We start from the raw sequence: 14,435 nt of genomic DNA, 5'->3' as shown, positions 1-14,435 counted from the left end.
AAACTCTGAAATTACATAGAAAAAAGACAAAATATTTTTGTCAAGGGATAAGATAGTCCACTGAAAACTTATTCACAATTCCACTGTAAACATTAATAAACATTAAAATATTTGCATAATTGTGTGCTCAAAAATACTATAAAAAGTGGAAGACTTATTACAACTGTAGTTTTCAGTCAACTACACTTCCTTTCACAACTTATTTTGTCCCATTTACATCTTTAAACCTGGGCACACTGCTGAACATATACTTTGGCAGTTCTAAATAGCAAGTGCTTCCACAAAAATAAAAAATAACAAAAACAACAATTAAAAAAAACAAACAAAAAAAACCCACAAACATAAACCCCCTACTCACCAAGTGTCAACACATCTTAGTGAAAGTGCAGCAGTAACTAGTCAGCTGGGTAATATTTTGATGTTTATCATGTGCACTTGCCTGTCTATGATTCTTGTAATACCTGAAAGCTTTATTATACAAATTCATATTTGCTAAGTGCCCTTTTTCTATCTTCACAAAAAAAATTTTTTTTTAAATTGAGGAAAAATTATGACAAATATGTCAGGCTGCCTAACTTTCAGTTATTTTTTGCAACAGAAAAAAGAAAAGAAGGGAATAGATACAATCCAGCCTGGAAGAGTCAACAGGATATACTTAGCAATGTCAAACCAGTTGAGTGCTTTCTGTGGTTGTCTTCAGGGGCCGGGGATTTATGTCCATGGCAGCAAGCTGCTGAGAAGGCAGAGAAAACGAGTATCACCTGCACTCCACAGCAAGTACATTCTGGGGGGGAGATGACGACGAGGGACTCATTCCAGTGTCTGACGAAGCAGATGACATGGAAGCTCCTGCGTGAGACACTGTGGGAGCAAAACAACTATATTAGACTCAAAAACTAGGATGCAAAGAGACCTGGCCACTGGCAAGTTAGAAATTCTTAACTTTATTCACTTTAATAGTCTTAAATGCTGCATGTAGGAATAACAAACTGTCAGCAAAACTTTTTTGGCTCAAATGTGCAGAATCAGTCTCTGGTCAGTAAAGTAACTAACTCTGTTCAAAAAATGCACTATAAAATTTAAAGACTAGAGAGACATAAACTCTCTCTCTCTCTTTTAAGCCCAAGACTCCCAGGACCTAATTTTTCATTTATTGATTGATTTTTAGAGAGAGAGGGGAAAGGAGAGAGAGAGAGAGAGAGAGAGAGAGAGAGAGAGAGAGAGAGAGAGAGAGAGAGAGAGAGAGAACATTGATTTGTTGTTCCACTTTTTAAAAAAAATTTTAATTTATTTTTTTTCCTCACTCAAGGACAGTTCCCCATTTTTTGTTCAGATAGAGTGGGAAGGAGAGAGAGAGAGAGAGAGAGAGAGAGAGAGAGAGGTCAAAAGGACACATGGAGTGGCTGCCTCCCACAGGGCCCAACCAGGGTCGGGGACAAACTGCAACCGAGTTACGTGCCCTTAGCAGGAACCAAACCTGGGTCTCTCTGGACCGCAGGCCGACGCTCAAACTGCTGAGCCAAACCGGCCAGGGCTGTTGTTCTACTTTCTAATGCATTCATTGGTTGCTTCTTTTTTTTCAGTCCTCACCTGGGATATTTTTCCATTGCTTTTTAGAGTGGAAGGGAGGGAGAGAGAGAGACATCAATTGGTTGCCTCCTGCACAACCCCCACCAGGGCCAGGGATCAAACCTGCAACCCAGGCACATGCCCTTGACTGGGAATCAAACCCAGGACCCTTCCTTCGGTCACAGGCCAACATTCTAACCACTGGGCAAAACTGGCCAGGGCTATTGGTTGGTTCTTGTATGTATGTGCCCTGACTGGAGATCCGACCCACAACCTTGGCATATTGGGATGATGCTCTAACCATTTAGATACCTGACCAAGGCCTGAGACATAAACTCTTAAACCTCTACTTAAAAGATCACTGGAAGGAATTCACTTTACCTCAAATCAGAAACAAGATCAACCAGAGATAGATTCTCACTATATAAGATTCCTATGGGTCTTTTTAAAGTATGTTTTTTATTGATTTTTTTAGAGAGACAGAGAGAGAAATATCAATGTGAGAAAAACTAATTGGCTGCCTCGTGCACGCCCTCCACTGGGGATGGAGCCCATAACCAGGGCATGTGCCCTGACTGGGAATCAAACTAGGACCCCTCAGTCCATGAGATGAGGCTCAATTCACTGAGCCACACCAGCCAGGGTTTTTTTTTATGTATGCTTTTATTGGCTTTAGAGAGAGAGAAAAGGGGAGGGAGAGGGAGAAAAAAGAGGAGGAAGAGGGAGAGAGAGAAATATCAATTAGCTGCCTCCTGTACATGACTGGGGATCAAACCCCAAACCTGGGTATATTCCCTAACTGGGAATCAAACCTGCAACCTTTCAGTGCATGGGACAACGCTCATCCAACTAAGCCACACCAGCCAGGGCCAGATTCCCGTTTTATCTCTGGGTTACAGGACCTAAGAGATTCACTTATCTCAGAGAATTTCCTATAACCAACTAATCGTTGGCCTCCTATCACTATCCTGCCCCAATACACTTGATGGACACACATTCCTATAAGCAACAATAGTTTTCTAGGTCAGGTATTAGAACCATGGGGATCAGGATGGCAGTGTCGGTGTGTGATTAGAAAAACACAACATGGATTAAAGATTGCTCTAAGCATGAGGTGCTTTGCCATTTTTTAGTGATCTTTATCTTCTCTCTTTTTTTATCCTCACCCAAGGACATTTTTCCATTTTTTGTTCAGATAGAGTGGGAGGGAGGGAGGGAGAGAGAGAGGAAGAGAGAGAGAGAAACATTGACGTGAAAGGGACACATCGAGTGGCTGCCACCCGCACGACCAACCAGGGCCGGGGACAAACTGCAACCAAGGTACATGCCCTTAGCGGGAACCGAACCCGGGTCTCTCTGGTCCGCAGGCCGATGCTCTAAACGCTGAGCCAAACTGGCCAGGGCTCTTCTCTTTCTTTTTAAAGCTGCTCATCTTTGCCCAGTTGTTCCTATTGTCTTTGAAGTTTCATTTTTGTTTAAGTATGTCTCTCTCAGACTGTGTGTACTACCAATATGACAATAACTCATCATTACAAATTCTAACATGCATGACAGAAGTATCACTTTAGTAACTCACTTCACACTACAAAAAACTAAGAGAACAAAAAAGGGAAGGAGACTGTAATAAAAGAATTGTTTTGGTTGTGTGAAACTTATATCCACATTTAAGAGAAAAGCTAACTGGAAGCTCTGCATGAGTGTGCAGGGCTTCCCAGTGATGGGCACTGCACGTGTAATGATTGGCAAGGATCTTGCTTTTTGGTTCCGGAACCTCCAAATGTTGGTATCTATGTTAGACCATTTCTCTTGGGTTGTCCAGTTTCTCCAGAGGAATCCTTCCATCTTCTCCCAAGAATGAGCATAAGCCTGGTCGATAGCTTTCAGGGAGCCAAGAGGATAAGATCTTTGGTTGGAGAAAGGTTGGGAGTCTCCCCATTCAGATCTGCAAACTTATTCAGGATCATTATTTTTGGTATAGCACTTAACCCTCACCTTCACCGATGGCTGGTGAGCCCTTTACCACCAAAAAAAGTTAATTTCCTATTTTCTAATGGTGTTGTGAGAAAAGGTAGCTTGCTGCACAGGGCGGGACAAAGGGATCCAATTTCTCCTTCCATTTTCAACCAATCTCCATTTTTTAGCCCTACTCCCTACCCTGCCTTCAGAGCTTTTCTGGGGTGATGTGGTAGGAACGGGCTTGCTTCTAGTTTTGTCCCACTGCAAGAACAGGCTTAGGTTTTAGCATTTCCTGTCTGCTACAGCAGTTACAGTTAGTTTATCTGCTCTTCAGCTTCCAAAAGACAAGCTGTTGACACTTAAAAAAAAAAAACCTCACCCAAGGATATTTTTTCCAGTTATCTTCAGATATAGTATGAGGGAGAGAGAGAGAGAAACATCGATGTGAGAGAGACACATTGATTGGTTGGCTCCCACACGACCCTGACCAGGCCTGGGACCAAACCACAACCAAGGTACCACGAGACTCTTTGGTCGGGCTGACACACTAACTGCTGAGCCAAATTGGCCAGGGCTATTGATACTTCTTCTTTTTTTTTTTTTTTTTATCCTCACCACCCGAGGACATTTTTCCATTTTTTTGTACAGATAGAGTGGGAGGGAGAGAGAGGAAGGGAGAGAGAGGGAAACATCGATGTGAAAGGGACACATCGAGTGGCTGCCACCCGCACGACCAACCAGAGCCGGGGACAAACTGCAACCGAGGTATATGCCCTTAGCGGGAACTGAACCCAGGTCTCTCCGGACCGCAGGTGGACGCACTAACCGCTGAGCCAAACCGGCCAGGGCTATTGATACTTCTTATGTGTCACAGTCTGCTGTCCCATTCTCTTGTACTTGTGGGTATGGGGCTTTTGATTTTCTTTACTATTATTTTAGTGGGGATTGGAGATAGAGTAAATATGAACATGTCAACATTTAACTAGAAGTTAATCCTACACCTCACCTGAAGATGTTTTTTATTAAATGATTTTAGAGAGAGAGGAAGGGGGGGGGTAGAGAAATACTGAACAGTTGCCTCCCATGACCCCAGCCAGGGATCAAACCCGCAACCTAGGTATATGTGCTCTGACCAGGAATCGAACTGCAACCTTTTTGGTGTATGGGACAATGCTTCAACCAACTGAACCATCTGGCCAGGGCAATCCTACACATTTTTAAGGTCTAGGTCAGATTCTACTCTCTCTCCATGATTACTCCAAAGCAATCTCTCCTTCTACCAACTCCTATGCTTGTTAATATCACTCCTGGGGCCTTAAATAACTTAGTTATTTCTTATTGTCAAAACTGTCCCCCTAGACATTAATATTTTTGAGATAAAAGTTTGGATTCTCATTCATCTCCATACTCCCACCACGTGGAAGAGGGCCTGGCACATGGTATGTATGCATTAATGTTGTTCACCTGAACTACCTCATACAGCAGTTGCTTAGGAAATGACTTATGATCCCAACATGATGATCTCCTTGAGGATAAACCATATGCCTATTCATTTTGGTGAACCTCATAATAACAGATATGTTGCCTATTAACAGGCAGCCTATAAATACTGAGCGAAGAGTGAATTCAGAGCTAAGCAGCTCTCGAGAACCCACCACATTTAGTAAAATCACATTTTGTTAAACAGTTCATAGTCTCTTTCAAGTCTCATTCTGATTAATTCAGTTGTTGACTCACTTCAATAGCAACAAAGAAAAAAATACAACAATTAATAAATGTATACTATATTCAAGGAATGACAAACCTAAATCTTCTAAAATGATAGAATATATACTGGAAAATACAGGGGAAAAATTATAATAGAATTACCTTCTCTGTCTTTCTTTTTTAATCTTTTCCTCCTCCTGTCGATGGTTGCAACTTCAGACTTCAAAGACATATAATATTTTCTGATTTCCTGTAGTTTTTCTTGGAGAAAAGAGATCCTCTCTGTACTGTTCATATTATCTAATTCATCTAAAAGGGAAAAATAATAATTAGGATTTTAAAATAATTCTTTCAGAAAAAATATGGCAGTTCTATCAGAAGTACAACTCATAAATCATCAAAAGCTTTTAGTTTATTAAAACCCATCATATTAAGCTAGTAAGGCTCTATAAATAGGGAAGACATTAATCAAATTCAGGAATAAGATTTCTCTCTATATCCCAATATTTCCATACTAAATATTACTTGATGTATTAAATGATAGAAAAAATACATAAGAAAACATCAACACACAGCAACTCTGGTCTGCAACTGTAGTTATTTATCCAAATAGTTTCTTTATACTGATGGCTTCCTCATTTAGTTATTTCTTATTGTCAATACTAAAAAGGGTGTTTCAGTTTCATCGATTTACGTAAATCATACATGTCTCATTTCATAATTGGAATTTTCCTCCACTGAATTATTTATCAACTTAAGATTATGAAAAGACATGGATTTGTATTTAAGATAACAAATGATGGTTGATGGTTACTGATAAGACAGTATTTGGAAACCTAGATAAATGAATCTGCTAATCATTACTCCTCATTTTGACATTTTAAGGTGTATACCATTTTACAATATGCATTTGGGTATTCTAGAAGCTTCTTACTGAGTTGAAAGCTCCACTTGTATGTCCTCGGGGATGAATTCAGATGTTTTTCTCTGTGTTTATCTTTTTCTCCATCTTTGATGTGAGGGGATATTCTTGCAGGAGATCGTGCGAGCTTTTGTGGCTTAGACACATTAAGATGCTTTACTGGGGTACATTTACTTGAATTGTCTATGACAGGAAGGTCTTCACTATCACTGCTTTGTCCTATAATAAGAAAAAATTGAGTCAGAGATTATAAATTTTAAAAATCTCAAATATCAATATGCAACAGAACCAGCAACTACATTTTTTGGTATCCTACAGAAATAAATGCACAATGTGCAAAGTTTTTAACGGTAAAAAAAAAAAAAAGAAAGAAAGAAAAGAAAATCTAAATGCCTAACAATGGGGAAATGGTTAAAAATGATATCCTAGCCCTGGCTCATATGGCTCAATTGGTTGTCATCCCATGCACCAAAAGGTCGAAGGTTCAATTCCCAGTCAGGGCCCAGGTTGCAGATTTGATCCCTGGTAGGGGACGTGCAGAAGGCAGCCAATCAATGTGCTCTCACATCGATGTTTCTCTTTCTCTCCCTCTCCCTTTCCTCTCTCTCTAAAAATCAATAAAAAATACTTTAAAAAAAGAATGAACGAGACTTCATAAGAACAAAAATAGCCCTGGTTGGTGTGGCTCGTCCCATGCACCAAGAGGTTGCAGGTTCGATTGCCAGTCAGAGCACATGCCCAGGTTTTGCGTTCCATCTCTGGTCAAGGTGCGTACGGGAGGCAGCTAAGTGATGATTCTTTCTGACATCAATGTTCTCTCTCTAAAATCAATAAAAACATTAAAAAAGCTAAAAAAAAATTTTTAAAGAGTAAAAATAGCAAAATATCCTATACAGGTCAATGAAAAAGCCAGGTTATAAAATAATATACAGTCTTGCCCCGTTTATGTTAAAACAAAACATAAAAACTACCCCAAAGAGGACCAAAACTATATATATGAAGAAGCACAAAAAAAGATAATGATGTATATACGGTCTTTAACATATGTATAATAAAATGTAACATATGCATAATAAAATGTGAGCATATATTTGTTTGCAACTCTACATCCCTCCTCACCAGATTTGTACTTAGAGATGTGCTTTTGGTTTTCACTTAATAACAAATTAGAATTCTCTCTCAATTTTATGTTTTTCAAGCTCTATATGCTACTTCCAACAGCAAACCTTGCTTTCTATTGAAAAGGTAAAAGCTGAGTGTTACACACTCAGTTTCCCAGCACCCCCCTCCCCCGTATCTGTCCTTACTGCCCCTACTTTTTTTGCCTCAAAAAGAAGAAACTGTTTGTAGGCAAACTATTCTCTTCAGAGATATACTCTTAAAACCATCTACTTCCAGCTCCTCTGAAATTCCTAATGTCAATTAACCATCTTCTTTTACCTTCAACTTCTTTTCTCAGAGTCTACCAACATGCTTAGGTGTTTCCTACCCTCAGAGAGAGGAAGGGAAGGAAAGAAAACCTTCCCCTTTAGCTGGTACCTCTTTCCTTCTCTGCAGGGTCAACATTTCTTCAAAGAAATTCTTTGTTATCCTGATTTCCACACCTGATCACATCACTGTGCTATTGTTAGGGTCCCAAATGCCAAACTCAATGACTACATATTTTATCCTATTGAATATTCTATAGCATTTGAAACTCCTTTCTTATTCAAACACACTAGTATTTACTGATTTTCATTGCTCTCCCATCAGTTCCTACTTTAGTCTTTCTGGCTATCCCATATAAAGAGATATCCCACATAATTCTACTTCTGGTCCTTTTTCTTCTTTTTCTTCAATTACAGTTTACATTCAATATTATTTTGTATTAGTTTCAGGTGTACAGCATAGTGGTTAGACAATCATATAAATTACAGTGTTCCCCGGGATATTTCCAGCACCCACCTGGCACCATACATCGTTATTACAACATAATTGACTGTATTTCCTGTGCTGTACTTTACTTTTTCTCCTCCTTTTACTCTCGCATAGCAATCTCATTGTCTTGCACTCCTTTTACAATTATCTTCTAAAAACAGACTTTCGTCTAAGCTCCAGGTCCCAATTTTCCTAATACCGGGTACCTCAACTCAACAATCCCTAAATTACTCTTCCAACAACCTGCTGATATTTCTGTGTTCCATCAGTTAACCAATTCCTCATGATGAATAATAACTGAGTTCTAGTGATTTTATTTCCCAAATAACCTTAATTCATTCCTTCTTTCACTGCCTTAGTTAACCAAGGATTATTTCCAAAAAGTAAAACTGATCCATCTCCTTTCTTCCTTCCTTTTTAATCTTTTAAAATTTTTGAGACAATCTTCAAATTTACAAAAAAGTTATGACAGTTGCTAAAAAAATGTTGTTCTGATCCATTTGAAGGTAAGTTGCCCTACCATCCTGGAGTATTTTAGTGCTTATTTCTTATAAACAAGAACATTCTCCTGTGTTAGTTACCTACAAATTAGCCCGAATCTTAGTTTAAATCTACAAATGCTGACTATCTCACACGGTGTAAGAGGGTCAGGCTGGGAGCAGCTTGGCTGTGGTCTGGCTCAGGAGATCTAGTGAGGCTGCAGTCAAGCTCTTAGCTGTGGTCTCTGAAGACTTGACTGGAGCCAAGGATATGCTTCCAAGGTGACTCACACGGCTGTGGTCAGGCGGCCTGGTTTTTTGCTCACTGTTGGCAGGATATGCTTAGTTCCTCACAACCCGGGCCTCTTCCTAGTCTGCTTGCTTGAGTGTCCTCATGATGTGACAGCTAATTTCTCCCAGAGTAAGTGATCCAAGGGAAAGCAAGGAGGAATGTGCGGTGCCTTTTATGACTTATTCTCCTAAGTCGTATCCTAGCACTTCCACTTGGTTAGAAGTGAGTCACTAAATTCAGCTCACACTCAAGGGGAAGAAATTAGGCTTTGTCTCTTGAAGGAAAGAGTAGCAACAAATTTGTTTTGAAAACCACACTCCTACAGAACCATAATACAACCATCAAAATCAGGAAATTAACACAAATATATTGTTATCATCTAATCCACTGATCCCACAACAAGTTTCTCTACTTGACCCAATCATGTCCTTTAACAGCAGTAGGATCCAGGTGAGAATCATATACTGCATTTAGCTGTCACTTCTCATAAGTCTCCTTCAATCTGCAACAGTTCTTGGATTTTCTTGACCTTGATAATTTTTTAAAAATTAAAAAAAAACAACCCCTGGCCGGTTTGCTCAGTGGTTAGAGCGTCAGCCTGCGGTCCAGAGAGACCCAGGTTCAGTTCCCACTAAGGGCATGTACCTCAGTTGCAGTTTGTCCCCGGACTTGGTTGGGTCGTGCGGGTGGCAACCACTCGATGTGTCCCTTTCACATCAATGTTTCTCTCTATCTCTCCCTCCCACCCTCTGAACAAAAAATGGAAAAATGTCGTTGGGTGAGGATAAAAAAAAAAATTTCAGGCCAGTTATTTTATAAAATATCCTTCATTTTGAATTTATTGATGTCTTCTCAAGATTACATTCAGGTTATATGCATCTTTGAGAGGAAATCACAGACATGCTACTATGCTGTTTTTGTGTTTTTTTTAAATCCTCACCCGAGGACATTTTTCCTTTTTTTTGTTCAGTTAGAGCGGGAGGGAGAGAGAGGAAGAGAGAGAGAGAGAAACATCGATGTGAGGGACACATCGAGTGCCTGCCACCCACACGACCAACCAGGGCCAGGGACAAACTGCAACCGAGGTACATGCCCTTAGCGGGAACCGAACCCGGGTCTCTCTGTACCGCAGGCTGACGCTCCAACCGCTGAGCCAAACCAGCCAGGGCTACTATGCTGTTCTTCTTGCACTGTATCAGGTGGTACATGACTTCAATTTGTCCCATTTTTGATGGTGTTCACTTTGATCATCTGACTAAAGGTGGTGTCTGCCAGTCTCATCCACTGTAAATTACTCATTTGCCCTTTGTAATTCCTTCTTCTTTTCTAGTCTCATCTCCCATCCCTCTTTCTCTATACTTTAGTCCTATATTGCCCAGCCACATATGGCTACTGAGAACCTGAAATGCCTTTTATCTTATATAAATTATATGCTCCTTCTTCGGCACATGTATGTATGATAACCCAGAGTTTCCCTTTCAGACTTGTATGAAGGCTGGTTTTGATGGTAAAACTTTAATTTGTCAAAATCCACTATGTTTATTTCTACTATATTCTATGACTTAATTTTATTCCTTATTATACCAGAGTCTGTTTTTCATGTTATCCATATTAATTTACTTTTCTTTTTTTTTTATTTTTTATTTTTTATCCTCATCCGAGGACACGTTTTCATTCTTTGTTCAGATAAAGCAGGAGAGAGAGAGAAACATCGATGTGAAAGGGACACATCGAGTGGCTGCCACCCGCATGACCAACCAGGGTCGGGGACAAACTGCAACCGAAGTACGTGCCCTTAGCGGGAACCGAACCCAGGTCTCTCCGGACCGCAGGCCGACGCTCTAACCGCTGAGCCAAACTGGCCAGGGCACTTTTCTTTTTTTTTTAAATTAAGAATTTTACTTCCCCATGTTTTAAAATTACCATACCATTTAGAAACCAGCTTTTTTAGATTTAAGAAAAACATTCCATTTAGAAATGTAAACTTAATGGGCTTGTACCACTACAGCAAATGTTGTTTTTCTTTTTTTTAATATATGTTTTCATTGATTTTTTTAGATACGAGGGAGAGAAAGAAACATCTATGTGAGAAATATCAGTTGGCTGCCTGCTACCAGGCATGTGCCCTGACTAGGAATCAAACCGGGACCCTCAGTCTATGGAGGAAGCTCAATCCACTGAGCCACACCGGCCAGGCTATTGTTTTTCTTTTATTCAAGTTTCCCATATATGTTACTCTATGATTAAACTGCTTTAAATAAAAAGTACCAGAAATAGGCATAAAAAATAATCACAGCTAACCTATATCTGAATAAAACTGACAAGCACCTCAGATGAAAACTTAATGGGAAAACTGCTATTTCAAAACACAATAAACCAACTTTATTTTAAAAATGACAAATGATCAAGCCAATAAACGGCTGAAAATTTTAACACTGTACTAAATCCAGCATTGAAAAGCACCAACCTGTTCCATTCTTTTCATTTTTGGCTATAGTACTTGTTCGCTTTGGGGTACGCTTTTGCTTTTTTGCCAATAATCCACTATTTCCATCGCTTGACCTTTTCTGACCTGAAAAAAGAATATCTTGAAGTCAATAGCAAGTATTTTTATTCACTTGTCTACTCTACATGAATTTCTATATATGCATTTATAAAAAGAGTAGGGGGAAGGGACAGAGAGAGAAAGGAAGGACAGAAAAAGGAAAGGAGGGAAGGGAGGCAGGAAGGAAAAGTTCTTAACAGATGATCAAGAGTTCCTAAAACTCTTAATTTACTACTATTTGGTTTTACTATAAAGCCTAATTTTTCCCCCATAAAGTCCTTACCCTTTTCTCTGCTTTCTCGTTCTTGAACAATTATACTACAGGTACCAGAGGCAACACTGCCTTCAAACCCATTTGCCGATTCCCTCTCACAGAGACCTTCTTGGGATTCTTCAGCAATACTATCAACTTCAATGGTTATGTCACTCTCACTTTTTATACTTCGAGACTCATCTTGACTGAGAGTAAGTGGTGACGCTACTGAAAAGTTATGCTGTACTACAGGAGGTAGGGAGGGTGGAATAGAAACAAGAGAGTTAGACTCTGAGCTTTCAACTACTACATCCTCAATACTGGTCTTGTCCTTTTCATCCAGATCATCCAAATCTACTTCATGGCAAACCAAGGTTTCGGGCCCAATAAGAGGCATTGCATCCTCTTCTTCTTTCAGTGGAGTATTTACAGTTTCTTCAGCTGGACTGTCAAATTTCTCACTAGTCAGTTCTTGAATGCATTGGTTTGACTCTGCTATTAATGATGGCATTCCTTCATTTTCTATTTCCAAGTGTTGTTCGAAACTTAAGTTTTTCATTCCCTCAGATGCCACACAATCACTGGTCCTTTCTTGAGATATGCTGTTTGTCATTTCCATTCCATTCTCAATTCTTATTTTTTTCTCTGGTGATGACTGTCCCAGTATTTTCCGTTTCAACTTTTTTTCTTTTGCACACTGGTCAATTTCCTCTTCGGTAGCAGAAAAGTTTTTACCATCTAGTGAAGGAAATTCTAGACTGTGAGTTTCTATATGAGGTTCATTTCCGGCTTCATCTTGGCAAAATGAAGAAATCTTTATAATTTCTAAAGAAAGATCTTTTGTCTTGCTTCGTCTTCCCTTTCCTTTAGGGGATTTTTCTGCCTCTTTCTTAACTTCTTCTATTTGTTCCACTTTATTTCCAAAAATCTGCACTATTTGTTCATTCTCTCCAACATCTAACTTCAAGGTCTCTAAAGGCTGCATTTGAGTCCTATCATTTTCCTTTAACACATGTGCAGCAATCTTTGGATTTTCTTCATCGAGTTTATCGTCATTTAAATTCTCATTTTTTTCTAGTTCTTCTTTAGTTTCAGGAGAAAGTTCTTCATTCATCAAATTCTTTTCTAAAAGGTCTTCTGTTTCACTATCAGATGAACAAGACTCTGCAAGAGGAAATACTATATTAGGAAGGTTTCTAAATACCCAATGTAATTTTGTAATAAAAATTCTGCCAAAGACAAATACAACTCTTAATCATGTACCTCTGAATACCTCCCTATAAGAATTTCTGGTATAAAATAAATCATACGCCTGGCCGGTTTGGCGGTTAGAGCGTCGGTCTGCGGACCACAGAGTCCCGGGTTCGGTTCCCACTAAGGGCATGTACCTCGGTTGCAGTTTGTCCCCGACCCCGGTTGAGGTTGTGTGAGTGGCACGACCGATATGTCTCTCTCACGTCGATGTTTCTCTCTCTGTTCCTCCCTCTCTCCCTCCTCCTCTATCTGAAGATAAATGCAAAAATGTTCTTGGGTGAGGATAAAAAATAATAATAAAAAATAAATCATACACTTGTGCCAAAAATGTGTGGGGTGGAGGATTTCAAGTGAAACTCCATGTAAAAATGCATTACATAGAAAATATTACTGTCTTAAGTCTGTAAAAGAGGTCTTTTGAAATTTTCACTAGTATCATATTCAAACTATGACACTCCTTAGAAAAATCAAAGGGCTAGTACTGAGATATAAAGTTATAAAGTGGTTTAATCAGAAATCGAGTAGGTAGTGATTAATAAATGTGACAGCCATTTTGTGTCCTTAGGAACCTGACATTCTACTTAAAGTAATTCTGGAAAGAAGGAGATATACAAAATAAGCAATATGAATTCTCATAACTTAAATATTCTTCTGATTAAGAGACAAAAAAAACCATTCTTTTTAAGTCACAATAGTTTATAAATAAAGTAGGGATTGCCTCATCCAGTTTTGCCAGTGGTTAGAGCTTCAGCACGCGGACCAAAGAGTTCCTGGTTCAATTCCAACCAAAGGCACGTACGTCCGTTGCAGTCCCCGGCCCCAGTTGTGGTCATGCGGGTGGCAACCAATCAGTGTGTCTCTATCATATCAATGTTTCTCTCTTTCTCTCTCCCTCCCTCCCGCTCTATCTGAAGATAAATGAAAAAATATCCTCAGAAGAGGATTAAAAAAATAATAATAATAATAAAATAAAGTAGGGGTTTAAGACTATATAGGAGCTGTAAAATATAAAAATTCTGCCCACATGGTGCTTATATATAAAAATTTTCAAAAGGGTAAACTTCAATGTATTTTGTAAATGGAAAGGTACATAGTTTCATTTCGTGATTTTACTACATACAGAATTTAGAATTCATCTGTTCTCATGTTAAAAAAGAACTTTTATATATAGTTTAGTAAGACTACTGTGTATAGTTTTGTAGGTTGTACACTGTACAAGGGCATGCCATCTAAGAGGCATCTTTCACTTTGTGGACATCTAGCATTTGTGTAATATGACAACATTCCAGCAGATGGCAGTAAAAAGGAGGAGGAATGCTTTCCTAATTTGCTCATGAGCATCCTACAGACTAATGGCAATCTGTGGGGAGGGAAATTTTTATAGAAAAGGTAACTACTTAACATTTCTTAAATGATATGGGAAAACATACAAAGGTGAAAAGGGTAAAAGCAGCATAAAATATGTTCACCTATATTCATCACAAAACATGTCTGTACCACATTCGATTGTGCTCTTTGAACAATAGGGTCTCAGCTTTGTT

The 14,435-nt window shown here is 39.1% G+C and overlaps 1 protein-coding gene across 4 annotated transcripts in view; it reads right to left on the bottom strand.

Annotated features, from left to right (window-relative positions):
• Positions 1-544: 544 nt before the first annotated feature.
• The window catches only part of ARID4A (AT-rich interaction domain 4A), a 61,984-nt gene continuing 48,093 nt past the window's right edge, over positions 545-14,435 (bottom strand). For all 4 annotated transcript variants that reach the window (XM_036241966.1, XM_036241973.1, XM_036241959.1 and 1 more), the window contains 5 exons: positions 11,671-12,804; positions 11,310-11,414; positions 6,167-6,373; positions 5,395-5,541; positions 545-861 (listed from right to left, as the gene is read on the bottom strand). In XM_036241966.1, the coding sequence (XP_036097859.1) occupies positions 758-861; positions 5,395-5,541; positions 6,167-6,373; positions 11,310-11,414; positions 11,671-12,804 (1,697 nt within the window). In that variant the 3' untranslated portion in view covers positions 545-757. The remainder of the gene's footprint in view (positions 862-5,394; positions 5,542-6,166; positions 6,374-11,309; positions 11,415-11,670; positions 12,805-14,435) is intronic.

Source organism: Molossus molossus, unplaced genomic scaffold, assembly GCF_014108415.1.
Source record: "Molossus molossus isolate mMolMol1 unplaced genomic scaffold, mMolMol1.p scaffold_m16_p_1, whole genome shotgun sequence".
NCBI classification, from domain to species: domain Eukaryota; kingdom Metazoa; phylum Chordata; class Mammalia; order Chiroptera; family Molossidae; genus Molossus; species Molossus molossus.
The sequence above is the reverse complement of the archived record's forward strand: the minus strand, read 5'-3'. Positions and strand labels throughout refer to the sequence as shown.